We start from the raw sequence: 21,022 nt of genomic DNA, 5'->3' as shown, positions 1-21,022 counted from the left end.
ATGAAAGGAGAAAATATAAAAACGCATTAAATGAAGCAGGCAAAAAGGAATACAAACATCTCAAACATGAGATCAACAGGAAGCGCAAAATGGCTAAGCAGGGTTGGCTAGAGGACAAATGTAAGGATGTAGAGGCTTATCTCACTAGTGGTAAGATAGATACTGCCTACAGGAAAATTAAAGAGATCTTTGGAGAAAAGAGAACAACTTGTATGAATATCAAGAGCTCAGATGGAAACCCAGTTCTAAGCAAAGAAGGGAAAGCCAAAATGTGGAAGGAGTATATAGAGGGTCTATACAAGGGTGATGTATTTGAGGATAATACTATGGAAATGGAAGAGGATGTAGATGAAGATGAAATGGGAGATAAGATACTGCATGAAGAGTTTGACAGAGCTCCGAAACAAGGCCCCAGGTGTAGACAACATTTGACTGGAACTACTGACGGCCTTGGGAGAGCCAGTCCTGACAAAATTCTACCGTCTGGTGAGCAAGATGTATGAGACAGGCAAAATACCCCCAGACTTCAAGAAGAATAGAATAATTCCAATCCCAAAGAAAGCAGGTGTTGACAGATGTGAAAATTACCGAACTATCAGTTTAATAAGTCACAGTTGCAAAATACTAACACGAATTCTTTACAGGCGAATGGAAAAACTGGTAGAAGCCGACCTCGGCGAAGATCAGTTTGGATTCCGCAGAAATGATGGAACACGTGAGGCAATACTAACCCTACTTATCTTAGAAAATGGCAAACCTACATTTCTAGCATTTGTAGACTTAGACAAAGTGTTTGACAATGTTGACTGGATTACTCTCCTTCAAATTCTTAAGGTGGCAGGGGTAAAATACAGGAGACAAAAGGCCATTTACAATTTGTACAGAAACCAGATGGCAGTTATAAGAGTCGAGGGGCATGAAAGGGAAACAGCGGTTGGGAAGGGAGTGAGACAGGGTTGTGCCCTCTCCCCGATGTTATTCAATCAGTATATTGAGCAAGCAGTAAAGGTAACAAAAGAAAAATTCGGAGTAGGTATTAAAATCCATGGAGAAGAAATAAAAACTTTGAGGTTCGCCAATGACATTGTAATTCTGCCAGAGATAGCAAAGGACCTGGAAGAGTAGTTGAACAGAATGGACAGTGTCTTGGTGGAAAGGAGGATATAAGATGAACACCAACAAAAGCTAAATGAGGATAATGGAATGTAGTTGAATTAAGTTGGATGATGCTGAGAAAATTAGTTTAGGAAATGAGACACTTAAAGCAGTAAAGGAGTTTTGCTATTTGGGGAGCAAAATAACTGATGATAGTTGAAGTAGAGAGGATATAAAATGTAGACTGGCAATTGCACAAGGAAAGCGTTTCTGAGGAAGAGAAATTTGTTAACATCGATTATAGATTTAAGTATCAGGGAGTCGTTTCCGAAAGTGTTTGTATGGAGTGTAGCCATGTATGGAAGTGAAGCATGGACGATAAATAGTCTGGACAAGAAGAGAATAGAAGCTTTCGAAATGTGGTGCTACAGAAGAACACTGAAGATTAGATGGGTAGACCATGTAACTAATGAGGAGTATTGAATAGAATTGGGGAGAAGAGGAGTTTGTAGCACAACTTGGCAAGAAGAAAGGACCAGCTAGTAGGACATGTTCTGAAGCATCGCGGGATCACAAATTTAGCATTGGCGGGCATCATGGAGGGTAAAAATCATAGGGAGAGACCAAGAGATGAATACACTAAGCAGATTCAGAAGGATGTAGGTTGCAGTAAGTACTGGGAGATGAAGAAGCTTGCACAGGATAGAGTAGCATGGAGAGCTGCATCAAACCAGTCTCAGGACTGAAGGTCTTCAGTCAACAACAACAACAACATCCTCTAGAAACTTTTTGTTCTACCTCATACCCTATACCATGGACAAAGAGGGAAGCAGTAAAAAAAGAGATTAACACAATGCTTGAATGGGACATAATACAACCATCATTTTCCCATTATTATAGCCCTATCTTAGCTGTGAGTAAGCCAGATGGCAAGGCGCGTTCGGTCCTCGAGGCACGTAACATTAATAAGATTCTTGTACCAGGCTGAACATGTCTAGGCAATTTAGAGGAACAGCTTATGGAATTCCATAATGCTTAATTTTGTACTATAATTGACCTCTGGTTTTCATATTGGCAAATAAATATGCATGAAGAAAGTCGGAAGTATACCGGCTTCATATGTGGGGGCAGGAGTTACGAATTTCAAGTATTACCATTTGGATTGAGCGTTAAGTGCACGTGTACTTATCTCTGCACTTGACAGAGTGATGACATTTGCAATTTCAGTGTCTATTTCATCGCAAGTGCCATCTGGATTCTTCCCTCTGACACCAGTTTCTCTGAATTCCACAGGTCAGGACAGACGTTATGATACGTCCTCAGTTCTCGCCACCCAAATAAACTTAATTTACATCAATTTCTTTGGTATCAGCATTTCTTCTCAGTAACTATTCCTTTCTTCACTCATTTTTAGTTTTCTGTATCTTTTATTTGCTGACCTTATTTCCCCATCCTCACCCTCACCTCCACCTGTCTGCCACAAATTATGCACTTAGCTTTCGATTCTTACTAACACTTGCATAGTGTTTTGTCAAACAGTTGAAAATCCAGTATGGAATAATGACAATATTGTGAAAAGGATAGATTGCTGCTCACTACATAGAGGAGACACTGAGTCACAGACAGGTACAACAAAAGACTGCTGAACATGTGAGCTTTTGGCCAAAAGGCCTCCTTCTAAAGCAGGCAACACAAGCACAGCTCTCTCTCTCTCTCTCTCTCTCTCTCTCTCTCTCTCTCTCTCTCTCACACACACACACACACACACACACACACACACACACACAGACACGTGCACGCACATGTGCGACTGCACTCTCCCGGTGGTCAGGCTGTCTGTCTGTGACTCGACATCTGCTCTATATGGTGAGTAGCACTATATACTTTTCATAATATTGTCTCAATGTTTTGTCAGTAATCTCTGTCTTGCTTATTACCCCACCTTTAGGCTCTCAGGTTTTCAGCTCTTGTCTCGTAAGTCCCATTCAGCAAGTCCCCCCCCCCCCCCCCCCCCCCCCCCGCCTCCCTGACCCTGTGTGATTTTCCCAGCTCAACCATTTTCTAAGCCTCCTACTTTCCCCTTCAATTCTTCTTCCAGAAGAAGGAGTCACCAGCATTTTCTTTACTTTTGTATGTGGTTCCCCCTGCTGCCACTCAGTGACTAGATTTTTTATTCGTCCGATTATACAGGATTATTCTAAATGATGGACCCATTTTCAAAACTTCGTATTTATTCAAGCACAAATCCAAAATGAACAACCTTTATACCAATGAAAAGAGGAAGTTCCAAACTTTTTTTAAATAAAGTTTGATATCAATTTAATAAAATTAATAATTAATTAATTTTTAATAATTAGAAATATGATAAATGTTATAAATGTTCAATGTGGCCATCGTTGGCTGCACAGCAAATATCAATGCGTTAGTCTAACTCATCCCACACGTGCGAAAGTGTATCTGCTGTTATTGAGTACACGGCAGCAATGATCCAGTGACGATGGACAGTGAAACAGAATGACAGTCCTATTGCTGCGCGAACTCTACCAGCCGCTTCTGAAACCATCACCACCCACCTGCCACCACCCGCCAAAATCTTTGAAACTTCCTCTTTTCATTGGTATAACATTTGTTCATTTAGGATTTGCACTTAAAAACATTTTTGTAAATGGGTCCATCATTTAGAATAACCCTGTACTATATTCCAAAAATTGATTATTTTGTCATTGTACATCACAAGTCCCAGACTTGTATTGTTTTTTTGATCATGTATCTGTTTATGTGGGATTTCGATCAGTTCTCAAAATTACATACTGTCACAGAACTCCAAGAGCACACTACTGTTCGTTTCCGGTGTTAATAATGGGCCCAATTCGACGCACGCCAGCGTGCAGCAAGTGTCGGGGAGCAGTGAGCGCAAGAAGGACTTGCCGTGCAGACGTGTTGCCAGGATCTTATCGGCGCTTAGTAGCAGGTTATACAGTTCTGGCACGATTATGGCAAGTTTGATTTTTACTACCCTGTAGGATTGTCAGTATGTTGCTGGCAAATGAGATGGAACTGATAAAATAAATATAGTCTATAATCCTTAATTAACAACTTATGTGATCTTCGCAGATCTTTCGTGAACGTAGCAGTACAGGATCCTACCACTGACTAAATTTCGATAACTACACATGGCAACACAGCCTGCACATTCGGAGGAGGAAGGACCAGTTTGAGGTATGAGCGACACAAGCTGCCACTTGGCTTTCTATACAGGACTTACCGCAATTAGTAGCAGCACTCTGGGTGCCAAGTAAAATGTGTCACAGTTTCCAGCAAAAACTGACACAGACAAAAGTTTGTGAGGGAAAGGGAAAGGCCTGAAACTGTAAGTCACACATATGGAAAAATATTCTTGAACTTATGTTGTCAAACTGACTATGGGAGTAGGATCTGAATTATATCCAGTGAGAGGATAATAGGGAGGATCTTACAAGATAATTTGGTATCATTAACTTGAAGCCGAGTTACTTAATGTGAAGGAAAACAAATACATTTGTGTGCACCTAACAAATACGTAGTCTGATAAATAAATCATGCCACTAAAGTAACACAATGTTTCAACTGATTACTTGTCCTTTCCAGCTTTAAGACAAACTATTAATCTACGGACATTTTAGAAACAATTGATACAACATAAATATCACGTTGTTCTTGTTGTGGTCTTCAGTCCTGAGACTGGTTTGATGCAGCTCTCCATGCTACTCTATCCTGTGTAAGCTTCTTCATCTCCCAGTACCTACTGCAACCTACATCCTTCTGAATCTGACTGGTGTATTCATCTCTTGGTCTCCCTCTACGATTTTTACCCTCCACGCTGCCCTCCAATGCTAAATTGGTGATCGCTTGATGCCTCAGAACATGTCCTACCAGTCGATCCCTTCTTCTAGTGAAGTTGTGCCACAAACTTCTCCTCTCCCCAATCCTATTCAATACCTCCTTATTAGTTATGTGATCTACCCATCTAATCTTCAGCATTCTTCTGTAGCACCACATTTCGAAAGTTTCTATTCTCTTCTTGTCCAAACTATTTATCGTCCATGTTTCACTTCCATACAAGGCTACACTCCATACAAATACTTTCAGAAATGACTTCCTGACATTTAAATCTATACTCAATGTTAACAAATTTCTCTTCTTCAGAAACGCTTTCCTTGCCATTGTCAGTCTACATTTTATATCCTCTCTACTTCGACCATCATCAGTTATTTTGCTAGCAAAACTCCTTTACTACTTTAAGTGTCTCATTTCCTAATCTAATTCCCTCAGCTTCACCAGACTTAATCTGACAACATAACATTACCCTCGTTTTGCTTTTGTTGATGTTCATCTTATAACCGCCTTTCAAAACACTGTCCATTCCATTCAACTGCTCTTCCAAGTCCTTTGCTGTCTCTGACAGAATTACAATGTCATCGGCGAACCTCAAAGTTTTTATTTCTTCTCCATGGATTTTAATTCCTACTCTGAACATTTATTTTATTTCCTTTATTGCTTGCTCAATATACAGATTAAATAAAATCGGGGAGAGGCTACAACTCTGTCTCACTCCCTTCCCAACCACTGCTTCCCTTTCATGTCCCTTGACTCTTGTAACTGCCATTTGGTTTCTGTACAAATTGTAAATAGCCTTTCGCTCACTGTATTTTACCCCTGCCACCTTCAGAATCTGAAAGAGAGTATTCCAGTCAACATTGTCAAAAGCTTTCTCTAAGTCTACAAACGCAAGATAAGTCGTAGGGTCAGTATTGCCTCACGTGTTCCAATATTTCTACAGAATCCAAACTGATCTTCCCCGAAGTCGGCTTCTACTAGTTTTTCCATTTGTCTGTAAAGAATTCGCGTTAGTATTTTCCAGCCGTGACTTATTAAACTGATAGTTCAGTAATTTTCACATCTGTCAACACCTGCTTCATTTGGGATTAGAATTATTATATTCTTCTTGAAGTCTGAGGGTATTTTGCCTGCCTCATACATTTTGCTCACCAGATGGTAGAGTTTTGTCAGGACTGGCTATCCCAAGGCAGTCAGTAGTTCTAATGGAATGTTATCTCCTCCCGGGACCTTGTTTCGACTCAGGTCTTTCAGTGTTCTGTCAAACTCTTCACGCAGTATCATATCTCCCATTTCATCTTCATCTACATCCTCTTCCATTTCCATAATATTGTCCTCAAATACATCGCCCTTGCATAGGCCCTCTATATACTCCTTCCACCTTTCTGCTTTCCCTTCTTTGCTTAGAACTGGGTTTCCATCTGAGCTCTTGATATTCATACAAGTGGTTCTCTTTTCTCCAAAGGTCTCTTTAATTTTCCTGTAGGCACTATCTATCTTACCCCTAGTGAGATAAGCCTCTACATCCTTAAATTTGTCCTCTAGCCATCCCTGCTTAGCCATTTTGTACTTCCTGTCGATCTCATTTTTGAGACGTTTGTATTCCTTTTTGCCTGCTTCATTTACTGCGTTTTTATATTTTCTCCTTTCGTCAATTAAATTCAATATTTCCTCTGTCACCCAAGGATTTCTATTAGCCCTCGTCTTTTTACCTACTTGATCCTCTGTTGCCTTCACTACTTCATCCCTGAAAGCTACCCATTCTTCTTCTACTGTATTTCTTTCCCCCATTCTTTTCAATTGTTCCCTTATGCTCTCCCTGAAACTCTGTGCAACCTCTGGTTTAGTCAGTTTATCCAGGTCTCATCTCCTTAAATTCCCACCTTTTGCTGTTTCTTCAGTTTTAGTCTACAGTTCATAACCAATAGATTGTGGTCAGAGTCCACATCTGCCCTGGAAATGTCTTACAATTTAAAACATGGTTCCTAAATCTCTGTCTTACCATTATATAATCTATCTGATACCTTCTAGTATCTCCAGGATTCTTCCATGTATACAACCTTCTTTTATGATTCTTGAACCAGGTGTTAGCTATGATTAAGTTGTGCTCTGTGCAAAATTCTACGAGGCGGCTTCCTCTTTCATTTCTTACCGCCAGTCCATATTCACCTACTACGTTTCCTTCTCTCCCTTTTCCTACTACCGAATTCCAGTCACCCATGACTATTAAATTTTCATCTCCCTTCACTATCTGAATAATTTATTTTATTTCATCATACATTTCTTCAATTTCTTCGTCATCTGCAGAGCTAGTTGGCATATAAACTTGTACTACTGTAGTAGGCGTGGGCTTCGTGTCTATCTTGGCCACAATAATGCGTTCACTATGCTGTTTGTAGTAGTTTACCCGCACTCCTATTTTTTTATTCATTATTAAACCTACTCCCGCACTACCCCTATCTGACATTGTATTTTTAACCCTGTATTCGCCTGACCAAAAGTCTTGTTCCTCCTGCCACCGAATTTCACTAATTCCCACTATATCTGATTTTAACCTATCCATTTCCCTTTTTAAATTTTCTAACCTACCTGCCCGATTAAGGGATCTGACATTCCACGCTCCAATCCGTAGAACGCCAGTTTTCTTTCTCCTAATAACTACGTCCTCTTGAGTAGTCCCCACCCGAAGATCCAAATGGGGACTATTTTAACTCCGGAATATTTTACTCAAGAGGACGCCATCATCATTAACCATACAGTAGAGCTGCATGCCCTCGTGAAAAATTACGGCTGTAGTTTCCCCATGCTTTCAGCCGTTTGCAGTACTAGCACAGCAAGGCCGTTTTGGTCAGTGTTACAAGGCCAGATCAGTCAATCATCCAGGCTGTTGCCCCTGAAACTACTGAAAAGGCTGCTGCCCCTCTTCAGGAACCACACATTTGTCTGGCCTCTCAACAGATACCCCTCCGTTATGGTTGCACCTACGGTATGGCTATGTGCATTGCTGAGGCACGCAAGCCTACCCACCAACGGCAAGGTCTATGGTTCATGGGGGGGATATATCATAAAATCTGAGAGATCATGAGTTATATGCATATAAATATCATAAAATGCGTATAACTCACGATCTCTCAGATTTTCTTAGCCGAATCGATTAACAACGTGCTTTCTAGTTTCCTACCATGTTATCGTTTCAATTTTACTCACAGTGTTTTGATGACCGATCCAGTAGTCTTCTTCACATGCTTCAAATTTAGCTGTTATGTGTACTCACTGCCCAACTATGATCACACTGTGAACTACTGTCAGTCTCACATCGCTATTTACAGCAGAGTTCAATTTCCTCCTCACCGAGATACCGTATTCATTTGGTTTTTAGGGTCTGCACTGATATTCCGTGAACTGCAAATCTTCTTGGTATTTTTCAGCTCTGGCGAATGCAATAGCCAGCAAGTCCTTAATACATCCAATGTCATATCTTGAGCCTCATTTAAACTATCAGGTGCACATTCCGAATTTTTGTGGCAGCATAATTTAGAAATCTACTAAAATCAGGAAACCTAATAAAATGGAAAGCAGGTTTCAGTTGAAATGATATATGTCAGATATCGGGAACTGAACTCAGCTATAAATAATGGTGCGAGACTGACAATAGCTGATATGTCAAAATATTGTGCACAAATTGGGAACATCGAGTCGGGAGAACATTACGAGCACTTGAGCTTGTCAGAAATGGAATTCTGAAGGACATTAAATTGATTTCCGTACAATGAAGAATGGCAGCCAACATCTAGTTTTATCTGTATCGTCAAGTGTGTAACATACCACAACCGAGGGCATAACTACAACTGATAACACAACATTCAACATTTACATGAAACTCCAAAAGAGAAAATCAGACAACACTTTTGCTGTAACCATTATATTTCCCTTACGCTGCACAAAAAAAAATTAGTTATAGAAGATAGATTTCATGAGAAAGAATGCAGTACTACAAACCTCTGCATTCCGTAGCTTTTCTCTCATCCAAGGCTGAATACGTGACATTACTGGATACATAGTTTCTATTCGATGCCGAAGAGATTCTTTTGTTTTTGCTAACTTCTGCTGAACATTCTCCACTGCCCTGAAATATGCAGCCAAAGAATTATTTGCAGGTTAGCAATTTTTTATAATACAAAAGTTCATAATTTTAATCGAACTAGGCATGTAATTTTTTATGTTACTAAGCAAATAGAACATAAAATGAAACTGGAAAATGGAAATATTATAACAGTCTGAACGTTTAGACCACAGAAATACAAGGAAATGAGGCATTACCTGAAAACAGAAAAAAGAAAAGAAATGTAAGGGGAAGGAACGCTAGGGTTTACCATTTCATCAGTGATGTCATTCTCAAATCTGACAGTGACTCTGAAATTCATTTCAGAGCAAGATGTCTAAATAGGGGGGAGGAGGGAAGTGGGGGGGGGGGGGGGGGGGGGGAGGAGGTTGGAAGCCTGTGGTTTAATTTCTTTTTCTTACCAGAGAGATCACTGGCTGTGTCCTTATCATAGGAACCACCCTAATACTCACCTTGACTGATTCAGGGGAATTATGGAAAAGGTGGATCTAAGTGCTCAGACAAGGAGTTGATCCCTTGTAATGAACAACCTGTCTCAGAATGAACTATACAAGTTCACAGTAGATGTTAACAAAAATGACAGAAAAGCAGGCATGAGAGTTGTTATTAGAAGAGAGTGGATGAGTTAAAGGTAAGAAGTATATGAGGTGTCAATAAACATCACTACTGTCAACAGTGAAGGTCTATAAGGAAAAGTATTGTACCTACAGGATGGTGTGTCTTGGAACACACGATGTTTCTCAGTTGGTGCTCCAAGGAAGGCACACTAGAGACTGTCATAAGAATTTTATGGTGAGTACAGTGCTATATAGTTTTAGATCTGTTTATACAATGTGGGGAAATTAAGCCATTCTCCGTCACTCGTGCACTATCTTGTGACTTTAGCTGATTGACTGACTGATTGATTGATTGATTTTCTTTATTAATCCATGACACAATACACATTGTATATCTATAAAAATAATCAGTTTTTGAAAATATATTGTTACCAGATATGTGAAAAATCTACTCACCAAGCAGTGGCAGGAGAACACACGTATAAAAATATTTAAGTTTGCAAGCTTTTGGAGCCAGTGGCTCCTTCTTCTGGCAGAAGGATTGAAGGAGAAGGGAAATGGGTGAAGGAATAGGACTGGTGAGGTTTAGGAAAAGGGGTAGAGTAACTAATCCCTTCTTCACTCCCTTTCAGTTTTCTATATCTTTCATTTTATGACCTGCCTATTTTTCACCATCTCCTCCCACCTCTATCACATACAATGCACTTAGCTTTTGCTGTCATTAACTCATGCATGATATTTTGGCAGTGTCTTGCATATTACCCTATCATCCATCTTTAAGCTCTCAGGATTTCAGATCTCTTCCAGTGCAGTCCCCAACAATTAGTCTTTCCTTCCCATCCCGTCTGGTAAGTCTCCCCTGACCTGGGGTTCTGGGTAGCTTTCACAAACTCTATTTCTTTTTCTAAACCTCACCAGCCCTTTTCCTTTACCCCTCTCGCTTCCCTTTCAACCCTTCTGTCACTGGCTCCAAAAACTTGCAAACTTTGATACCTTCATATGTGTGTTCTCGTGCCACAATTTGGTGTTAGATTTTTTATCTATCCAATAACATTACATTTAGATTGTATGAATTTCATCACTCAAAACACTGAAAAATTAACAGCTAGGGACAGTCAAGACTTCCAATATTTTAACCAGCTGGAGGCCACTCTTGCCCATTATACCTTTCAGCAGTCTGAACATAGCTTGAATATCTTTCCCTATTAACTCCCCAGAAAATTATGCTGTAGCTAATAACAGAAGATCCAATACATGAAATATTGCATACTGACATGTGAATGCAGAGATTTTGTTACTAATTATTTTTACATGCTCTTCCCACTTTAATTGACAGTCAACATGCATTCCAAGAAATGTTGTGCTTTCCACACACTGTATGAGTTCATTATTTTTTCCAGGTTATTGTAATCTGGTTTTTTGTTTACATAGAATTTCATACTGGTTGTTTTCTTTATATTACTTGTCATTTCATTGTTTTTTGCCCTGAAACAGTAGAAGGTCTTTTACCATGGATCATGTGATAATTGCAAATCAACTGAGTTTCTTTAACATCCTAACAATTTTATGTGTCTTGAAAGTGGAAATCTGTTTTGATTTCCAGTAGCTTCTATTTCAAAGTGTATCTAACTTGTATCTGATTTTTGGTAATGTTGTTGTTGTTGTGGTCTTCAGCCCAGAGACTGGTTTGATGTGGCTCTCCATGTTACTCTATCCTGTGCAAGCTTCTTCATCTCCCAGTACCTACTGCAACCTACATCCTTCTGAATCTGTTTAGTGTATTCATCTCTTGGTCTCCCTCTACGATTTTTACACTCCACGCTGACCTCCAATACTAAATTGTTGATCACTTGATGCCTCAGAATATGTCCTACCAACCGATCCATCCTGCTAGTCAAGTTGTGCCAAAAATTTATCTTCTCCCCAATTCTATTCAGTGCCTCCTCATTAGTTATGTGATTTACCCATTTGATCTTCAGCATCCTTCTGTAGCATCACATTTTGAAAGCATCTATTCTCTTTTTGTCTAAACTATTTATTTTCCATGTTTCATTTCCATACATGGCTACACTCCATACAAATAGTTTCAGAAAAAGACTTCCTGACCCTTAAATCTATACTCAATGTTAACAAATTTCTCTTCTTCAGAAACGCTTTCCTTGACATCTCCAGTCTCAGTTATTTTGCTCAACAAATAGCAAAACTCATTTACTACTTTAAGCATCTCATTTCCTAATCTAATACCCTCAGCATCACCTGATTTAATTTGGCTACACCCAATTATCCTCGTTTTGCTTTTGTTGATGTTGATCTTATTTTCTCCTTTCAAAACACTGTCCATTCCATTCAGCTGCTCTTCCAAGTCCTTTGCTGTCTGTGACAGAATTACAATGTCATCAGTGAAAAAAATGGTTCAAATGGCTCTGAGCACTATGCGACTTAACTTCTGAGGTCATCAGTCGCCTAGAACTTAGAACTAATTAAACCTAACTAACCGAAGGATATCACACACATCCATGCCCGAGGCGGGATTCAAACCTGCGACCCTAGCGGTTGCTCGGCTCCAGACTGCAGTGCCTAGAACCGCACGGCCACTCTAGCTGGCTGTCATCAGTAAACCTCAAAGTTTTAATTTCTTTTCCATGGATTTTAATACCTACTCCGAATTTTTCTTTTGTTTCCTTTACTGCTTGCTTACTGTACAGATTAAATAACACTGGGGATAGGTTACAACCCTGTCTCACTCCCTTCCAAACCACTGCTTCCCTTTCATGCTTCTTTACTATTATAACCGCCATCTGGTTTCAGTACAAATTGTAAATAGCCTTTCGCTCCCTGTATTTTACCCCTGCCACCTTCAGAATTTGAAAGAGAGTATTCCAGTCAACACTGTCAAAAGCTTTCTCTAAGTCTCCAAATGCTATAAATGTAGGTTTGCCTTTGTTTAATCCAACTTCTAAGATAATTCGTAGGGTCAGTATTGCCCCACATGTTCCAACATTTCTACGAATTGAAACTGATCTTCCCCGAGGTCGGCTTCTACCAGTTTTTCCATTCGTCTGTAAAGAATTCATGTTAGTATTTTGCAGCTGTGATTTATTAAACTGATAGTTCGATAATTTTCACATCTGTCAACACCTGCTTTCTTTGGGATTGGAATTATTACATTCTTCTTGAAGTCTGAGAGTATTTTGCCTGTCTCATACATCTTGCTCAGCAGATGGTAGAGTTTTGTCGAGGCTGGCTCTCCCAACGCTATCAGTAGTTCTAATGGAATGTTGTCTACTGCCGGGACCTTGTTTCAACTTAGATCTTTCAGTGTTCTGTCAAACTCTTCTCGCAGTATCATATCTCCCATTTTATCTTCATCTACATCCTCTTCCATTTCCATAATACTGTCCTCAAGTAAATTGCCCTTGTATAGACCATCTATATATTCCTTCCACCTTTCTGCTTTCCCTTCTTTGCTTAGAACTGGGTTTCCATCTGAGCTTCATGTTTCCTTCTCTTCCTTTTCCTGCTATTGAATTCCAGTCACCCATGACTTTAAATTTTCGTCTCCCTTCACTATCTGAATAATTTCTTTTATCTCATTGTACATTTCATCAATTTCTTCATCATCTGCGGAGCTAGTCGGCATATAAACTTGTACTACTGTGGTAGGCCTGGACTTCGTAGCTATCTTGGCCACAATAATGGATTCGCTATGCTTTTTGTAGTAGCTTACCCTCATTCCTATTTTTTTTATTCATTATTAAACCTACTCCTGCATTTCCCCTATTTGATTTTGTATTTATAACCCTGTATTCACCTGACCAAAAGTCTTGTTCCTCCTGCCACTGAACTTCACTAATTCCCACTATATCTAACTTTAACCTATCCATTTCCCTTTTTAAATTTTCTAACCTACCTGCCCGATTAAGGGATCTGACATTCCACGCTCCAATCTGTAGAATGCCAGTTTTCTTTCTCCTGATAACAACGTCATCCTGAGTAGCCCCCCCCGCCCCGGAGATCCGAATGGGGGACTATTTTACCTCCAGAATATTTTACCCAAGAGGATGCCATCATCATTTAACCATACAGTAAAGTTGCATGCCCTCGGGAAAAATTACAGCTGTAGTTTCCCCTAGCTTTCAGCCGTTCGCAGTACCAGCACAGCAAGACCGTTTTGGTTAGTGTTACAAGGCCAGTTAAGTCAATCATCCAGACTGTTGCCCCTACAACAACTGGAAAGGTTGTTGCCCCTCTTCAGGAACCACACATTTGTCTGGCCTCTCAACAGATACCCCTCCGTTGTGGTTGCACCTACGGTACGGCTATCTGTATCGTTGAAGCATGCAAGCCTCCCCATCAACAGCAAGGTCCATGGTTCATGGGGGGGGTTTGGTAATATTTCTATTTAATATGATTTCACTTATTGATTGTTGGTGTGTAGCAGTGTAATAATGTAGCAGATAATTGATAAATGCAGTACTGACATGATTTTCTTGATTGCAACGTTTTTTAAATTTCGTTAGAGTACTTGTCCGTAGGTACTTGAGTGATTTATATCTTGGGACATGTTTTGATATTTAGAAGAACCTTAATGTTCTAGAGTAATCTTTGTAATTTCAGAAAAAAGGCTGCTGCATCTAAGAAGTGAATGCCACCATTTAAAAACAGAATAAAAAAATAAATTAAATTCTATTACAGGGCTGCCTAGAAGTGAAAGTCTGAGAGGAGTACCAAAAGCTACAACACTTTCCCCTGAGTGATGTGTCATGATGTGATGTGGTGTGCAAGCAAGAGTGACCATGAACAAATGCCCAGAAATATTTTAACCAGGAATGTAGAAAAACTGTGAGCTCAGAGACTTTTTGCTCTGTCGTACCATAAGTAATCATAATTTAGTTTAATATAAATACATTAGTAATTAGCAGTAGAACAATACATTAATCGGGAAAGAATTGTGATGACTTGAGGTTTTGCCAAGTAGTTCACTGAGCCAACAATTATAACTCAGTATTAAATGTTAATTGTGTAAATGTAAAATTATATTGAGAAAACTTAAAAAGGTGAGTCAGAATTGCTGGTCAGTTTTTATCTTGTGTGGGTGGAACATTTAGTACAGCTGATACACACATAGAAGTAAAAAGGACAATATTATCCAAGCTTTCATAACTATTAGTTCCTTCTTGCAAAGGAGAGGGGATGGAATGGAAAATGGTGAAAAGAAAAGGATGAGAAGGTCTCAATAACAGACACAGACAGAGGGGGAGATGTATATGAAACATATAAAATATTTCTGCATTATTAGGGGTAAGAGTTAAAATACAGTACTACTATGCAGAGAAAGGCAAGGAAAGCATTTCTGAAGAAGAGAAATTTGTTAACATCGAGTATACATTTTAGTGTCAGAAAGTCTTTTCTGAAAGTATTGGTATGGAGTGTAGCCATGTATGGAAGTGAAATATGGACGATAAATAGTTTAGACAAGAAGAGAATAGAAGCTTTTGAAATGTGAAGCCACAGAAGAATGCTGAAGATTAGTTGGGTAGATCATGTAATTAATGAAGAGGTACTGAACAGAATTGGGGAGAAGAGGAATTTGTGGAACAACCTGACTAGAAGAAGGGATTGGTTGGTAGGACACATTCTGAGGCATCAAGGGGTCATCAATTTAGTACTGTAGGGAACTGTTGAGGGTAACAATTGTAGACGGAGACCAAGAGACGAGTACATTAAGCAGATTCGGAAGGATGTATGTTGCAGTAGGTACTCAGAGATGAAGAACTTGCACGGATAGAGTAGTGTGGGGAGCTGCATCAAACCAGTCTCTTGACTGAAGACCACAACAGCAACAATATGCAGATTATATTCAGTGTGCAGTATAACCTGCTTTAGAAACACAAGAGGGTATGTCTCCAGAAAATAATAAATAAATAAGGATTTTGATCTCACTTCCTCTCTCCTAGTTTAGTAATACCAAAGATAGTCGATTATTAAGAGACAATAAGCAAGTAGTTGTTCAAAGAACATTAATGGACCAAAGAAAGAAACCGTGTAATAGAAAGACGAGATAAGAGAGGTAAGTAGAAGCGATAAATCTTGAGTGAGAGTTTAGGAAAATCAGAATAAAGAAGAGAAATGAGGAAGTTATATAAGAGATAGTCAATGAGATACAGAAGAGAAAATGGTACAACGAAGAATGATGCAATGGGTGTAAGAGAATTGAAAATAAATTAAATTAAACATATCTGGTTCCTGCATCTCCAGTCAACAGACAAAGAAAGAAGTCAGACAGACACATTGTTCTTCCAGAAATTATTAATAAAGTAAGGTCTTTTGTGTTTACTTCCCATTATTCTAAAAATAGCCTTGCAAATATTCTCTTTTTACAAAAACCCATTACTCAATAACACTGTTTGATTGATTCTTTTGACAAACCTGTGCATCAGAACAACTGACTGAGCTTGCTGGACCAGCAGCTGGGGAATGCCCTCCCCCAGGGCTTGCAGACCGGAGTGAGTCAGGATGCTCGAGTACACCCTCTGCAAATACTCTCTCATGACAGCTGCATTCACTTCCTGAAAAAAACAAACGAGAAAGCACCTTTGTAAATCCCCATCCCCCACCCATTTATTTTTCTTGTAATTTTCAATGTAAACTTTGTGATAACAGATATTCCAGAATGGATGCAATGCATTCTAGAATTTATCAAGTATTGTTCATGCTCCAAACACACTTGACAAGGCAGCTGTGCTGTATGTGTTTTTGGCACATTATACCTCACAATTTACGCCTTCTGAGTATTACATTTCATACCACAAGAGAGGTCAAATTAACCACAGTTGAGGGTGTAGGTCTGCTAGTACACAAATGCATCATTTCTGTGGGGGAAAAAAAAATAAAAAAATATATATAGTTACAATAGAAGGAAACATTCCACGAAGGAAAAATATACCTAAAAACAAAGATGATGTGACTTACCAAATGAAAGTGCTGGCAGGTCGACAGACACACAAACGAACACAAACATACACACAAAATTCAAGCTTTCGCAACAAACTGTTGCCTCATCAGGAAAGAGGGAAGGAGAGGGAAAGACGAAAGGATGTGGGTTTTAAGGGAGAGGGTAAGGAGTCATTCCAGTCCCGGGAGCGGAAAGACTTACCTTATGGGGAAAAAAGGACGGGTATACACTCGCACACACACACATATCCATCCACACATATACAGACCCAAGCAGACATATTTAAAGACAAAGAGTTTCTTTTTTCGGAGGGAATGTAAATAAAACTTAATGGGGTCGTTGTGGGGGTGTTGTGAGGGTGACATGGTATTAGAAGGTGGAAAGTTTAACATGAGGTTGAAATGAAAAAGAAAGACCTTGTACAGAAGCAAATAACCAGAGCCACTTCCTCATCTCCTCAAACCCGGAACCCTCCACAGAAGAACCCCAAAAGTGCCCCACTTGTGACAGGATACTTTCCGGGACTGGATCAGATTCTGAATGAAATCTGAATGAAATCCTCCCCACTCCACCAAGAGTGTCTTTCCGCCGTCCACCCAACCTTCGTAACCTCTTAGTTCATCCCTATGAAATCCCCAAACCACCTTCCCTACCCTCTGGCTCCTACCCCTGTAACCGTCCCCGGTGTAAAACCTGTCCCATGCACCCTCCCACCACCACCTATTCCAGTCCTGTAACCCGGAAGGTGTACACGATCAAAGGCAGAGCCACGTGTGAAAGCACCCACGTGATTTACCAACTGACCTGCCTACACTGTGAAGCGTTCTATGTGGGAATGACCAGCAACAAACTGTCCATTCGCATGAATGGACACAGGCAGACAGTGTTTGTTGGTAATGAGGATCACCCTGTGGCTAAACATGCCTTGGTGCACGGCCGGCACATCTTGGCACAGTGTTACACCGTCCGGGTTATCTGGATACTTCCCACTAACACCAACCTGTCAGAACTCCGGAGATGGGAACTTGCCCTTCAGCATATCCTCTCTTCTCGCTATCCGCCAGGCCTCAATCTCCGCTAATTCCTAATTTCAATCTGCCGCCGCTCATACCTCACCTGTCTTTCAACATCATCTTTGCCTCTATACTTCCGTCCCGACTGACATCTCTGCTCAAACTCTTTGCCTTTACAAATGTCTGCTTGTGTCTTGTATGTATGGATGGATATGTGTGTGTGTGCGAGTGTATACCCGTCCTTTTTTCCCCCTAAGGTAAGTCTTTCCGCTCCCGGGATTGGAATGACTCCTTACCCTCTCCCTTAAAACCCATATCCTTTTGTCTTTCCTTCTCCTTCCCTCTTTCCTGACGAGGCAACCGTTGGTTGCGAAAGCTAGATTTTGTGTGTATGTTTGTGTTTGTTTGTGTGTCTATCGACCTGCCAGCGCTTTTGTTTGGTAAGTCTCATCATCTTTCTTTTTAAATATATTTTTCCCACGTGGAATGTTTCCCTCTATTATATATATATATATATATATATATATATATATATATATATGATATGGTTATAATAGAAGGAAACATTCCCTGAAGGAAAAATATACCTAAAAACAAAGATGATGTGACTTACCAAATGAAAGTGCTGGCAGGTCGACAGACACACAAACGAACACAAACATACACACAAAATTCAAGCTTTCGCAACAAACTGTTGCCTCATCAGGAAAGAGGGAAGGAGAGGGAAAGACGAAAGGATGTGGGTTTTAAGGGAGAGGGTAAGGAGTCATTCCAGTCCCGGGAGCGGAAAGACTTACCTTATGGGGAAAAAAGGACAGGTATACACTCGCACACACACACATATCCATCCACACATATACAGACACAAGCAGTGGATGGATATGTGTGTGTGTGCGAGTGTATACCTGTCCTTTTTTCCCCATAAGGTAAGTCTTTCCGCTCCCGGGACTGGAATGACTCCTTACCCTCTCCCTTAAAACCCACATCCTTTCGTCTTTCCCTCTCCTTCCCTCTTTCCTGATGAGGCAACAGTTTGTTGCGAAAGCTTGAATTTTGTGTGTATGTTTGTGTTCGTTTGTGTGTCTGTCGACCTGCCAGCACTTTCATTTGGTAAGTCACATCATCTTTGTTTTTAGGTATATATATATATATATATATATATATATATATATATATATATATATATATATTTAAAAAGAAAGATGATGAGACTTACCAAACAAAAGCGCTGGGAGGTCGATAGACACACGACCTGCCAGCGCTTTTGTTTGGTAAGTCTCATCATCTTTCTTTTTAAATATATTTTTTCCAACATGGAATGTTTCCCTCTATTATATTCATATATATATATATATACAAGCAACCGGTACCTTCTAAATGTTAAAATTTTGTACATGACTGGAGCAGCAACCATAGAATGAAATCTTCTTGTGAAAACAGCAAACAGTCAATCAGCTGCAAATTGGAAGATTTATTGAAACCCCTTTACCATGGTTTCAACATTTACAAAAACAACTTCTTCAGAAGGAAATATAAACAATCAGACTACACGTTGTGGCAGAGGTATGTTAAAATATAGCCAAAAGGCATCAGACAAATATGAAATTTCACCTCCATAATAAATTAAACATGGACAATACGGTTGCTGTCATATGGTATTTCCTCACCAATGTACTATTAGTGTAACTGATTGGCTGTTTGTACTTTTACATGAAGCTTCTAAATGTGTAAGCCTAAACCCTATAGTCTCTTCTAGCTTGTACTTCTCAAAGTTGTCAGGGTATATATAAGTGACGTGACCCAAATATGGCAATGGGGGGAAATATATACTTTTTTTTTAAAAAAAAAAAAAATCAGAGTTTCCCCATGTGCGACTGGTTACTTCAGTTCAAAAATGAAGGAAAATCAATGGTATAATAGTCCAGATTTGTTCTTGTAGCTACAAAATTGATTTTTTACACTATTTTTTTCATTTTTCATACACAATTTACTATGGGTGATTAAAAGAGTTTTCTCAAGTTTAGCAGTTTCAGAAAGAAACAGTCTGTTCTTGTATTTTTCCTGTGTGTTGTCTTAAGTTGTGAATAAATGCATAAAATACATTTTCATTGATATGTGCTAACAAATTTTAACTATGCACTTATACATTGGCTTTCAGCCAAAGCCTTCTTCAAAGAGGAAACACATGCATTCATTCACACAAGGAAGCATACTTCATACACACATGTCCACCATCTCCAGCAGCCAGCAGAATACATTCTGGTCATGTGTGCGTGAGGCGTGCTTGCTTGTGTGAATGAATGTGTGTGTGTGTGTTTCCTTTCCTGCAGAAGGCTGGCTCAAAACTAACGTGTATGTTTCTTTTCCTAGAACCTGTCAGCAACTAAGCATGTCATCTTTACAGTGAGTAGCAATCTCTCTCTTCTTTATATTGTTGATATTCCAACTTTAAGTTTTCATTGTTTGAAACAGAAGATTTTAGAAATTTGTAGGGTGTTAAAAAGTACTAATGGCTTCATGCAGCTTTGTCTATAATTTGTATTTCAGTGGGCTTTTGCAAAGAAATCCTCAAATACAATATATCCCATCACACTTTTAATCCTGGATATTGGTACTCCATCTTATTTATGAAATCTCTCTCTATAAAACTCTAGCAATCCAAGCTAACCACCATCTGACGCCTCCGATTCTTCTTCCCTTCCCACATAATTTACCGATTACATGAGCTACTCGAGTCCAGCTGAAAGGAAAGTTGAGTAGTGCAGAAGGTACCGAGCCACCATGATTAAAGTCATCAGCCACAGCACACTGGGAAGTTGTATACGTCTACGTAAAATAAATTTATCAGATCATTAATGTTATTATGCAGTGTTGAGTAAAAAACTCTAAATGTACATAAAACGGTTTCCAAAATGTTGTCAGCTCAGAACACAATTGGATGAATGCAGTGCTATCTACTGGTTGTATAAAACATAAGGATGTCATTGTTTTCATAAAATAGTGATTTGACATGGATGAAAGCAAACAACAAATGTTTAAAGAATTGTTGCTACTGCCAGTTACAAAGCATGTATTGTGAAGTGATTTTTGTAAGTCAAAAGCTATACAGTTATTCAAATTCATCACAAGTTGTGCCTAGTTTGTAAGTCTACAATAATGAGTGAATAAAACTTAGTCAATGGTGTCCAGATTTCCAAAGTAGCCATGTAAATGTGCACAGTAAAGACCTGATGTACAAGCCCAGTATCCATACTGATGAAAGTGTACAACAAGTTGAACAAAAAATATAATTTCATTGTCAGTTGACAATTGGTGATATGGCGGATTAATTTCCTCATATTGGACCCATCACTATTTACACGACTCTTACGGTTAAGTTTAAATACTGCAAACTGTGTGCAAG

At 39.4% G+C, this 21,022-nt stretch overlaps 1 protein-coding gene across 2 annotated transcripts in view; it reads right to left on the bottom strand.

Annotated features, from left to right (window-relative positions):
* Positions 1-21,022, bottom strand: part of LOC126161305 (uncharacterized) — an 847,447-nt gene that overhangs the window by 141,993 nt on the left and 684,432 nt on the right. For both annotated transcript variants that reach the window (XM_049917059.1, XM_049917060.1), the window contains 2 exons: positions 16,081-16,220; positions 8,971-9,097 (listed from right to left, as the gene is read on the bottom strand). In XM_049917059.1, the coding sequence (XP_049773016.1) occupies positions 8,971-9,097; positions 16,081-16,220 (267 nt within the window). The remainder of the gene's footprint in view (positions 1-8,970; positions 9,098-16,080; positions 16,221-21,022) is intronic.

This window comes from Schistocerca cancellata, chromosome 2, assembly GCF_023864275.1.
Source record: "Schistocerca cancellata isolate TAMUIC-IGC-003103 chromosome 2, iqSchCanc2.1, whole genome shotgun sequence".
In the NCBI taxonomy this organism is placed as follows: domain Eukaryota; kingdom Metazoa; phylum Arthropoda; class Insecta; order Orthoptera; family Acrididae; genus Schistocerca; species Schistocerca cancellata.
The sequence above is the reverse complement of the archived record's forward strand: the minus strand, read 5'-3'. Positions and strand labels throughout refer to the sequence as shown.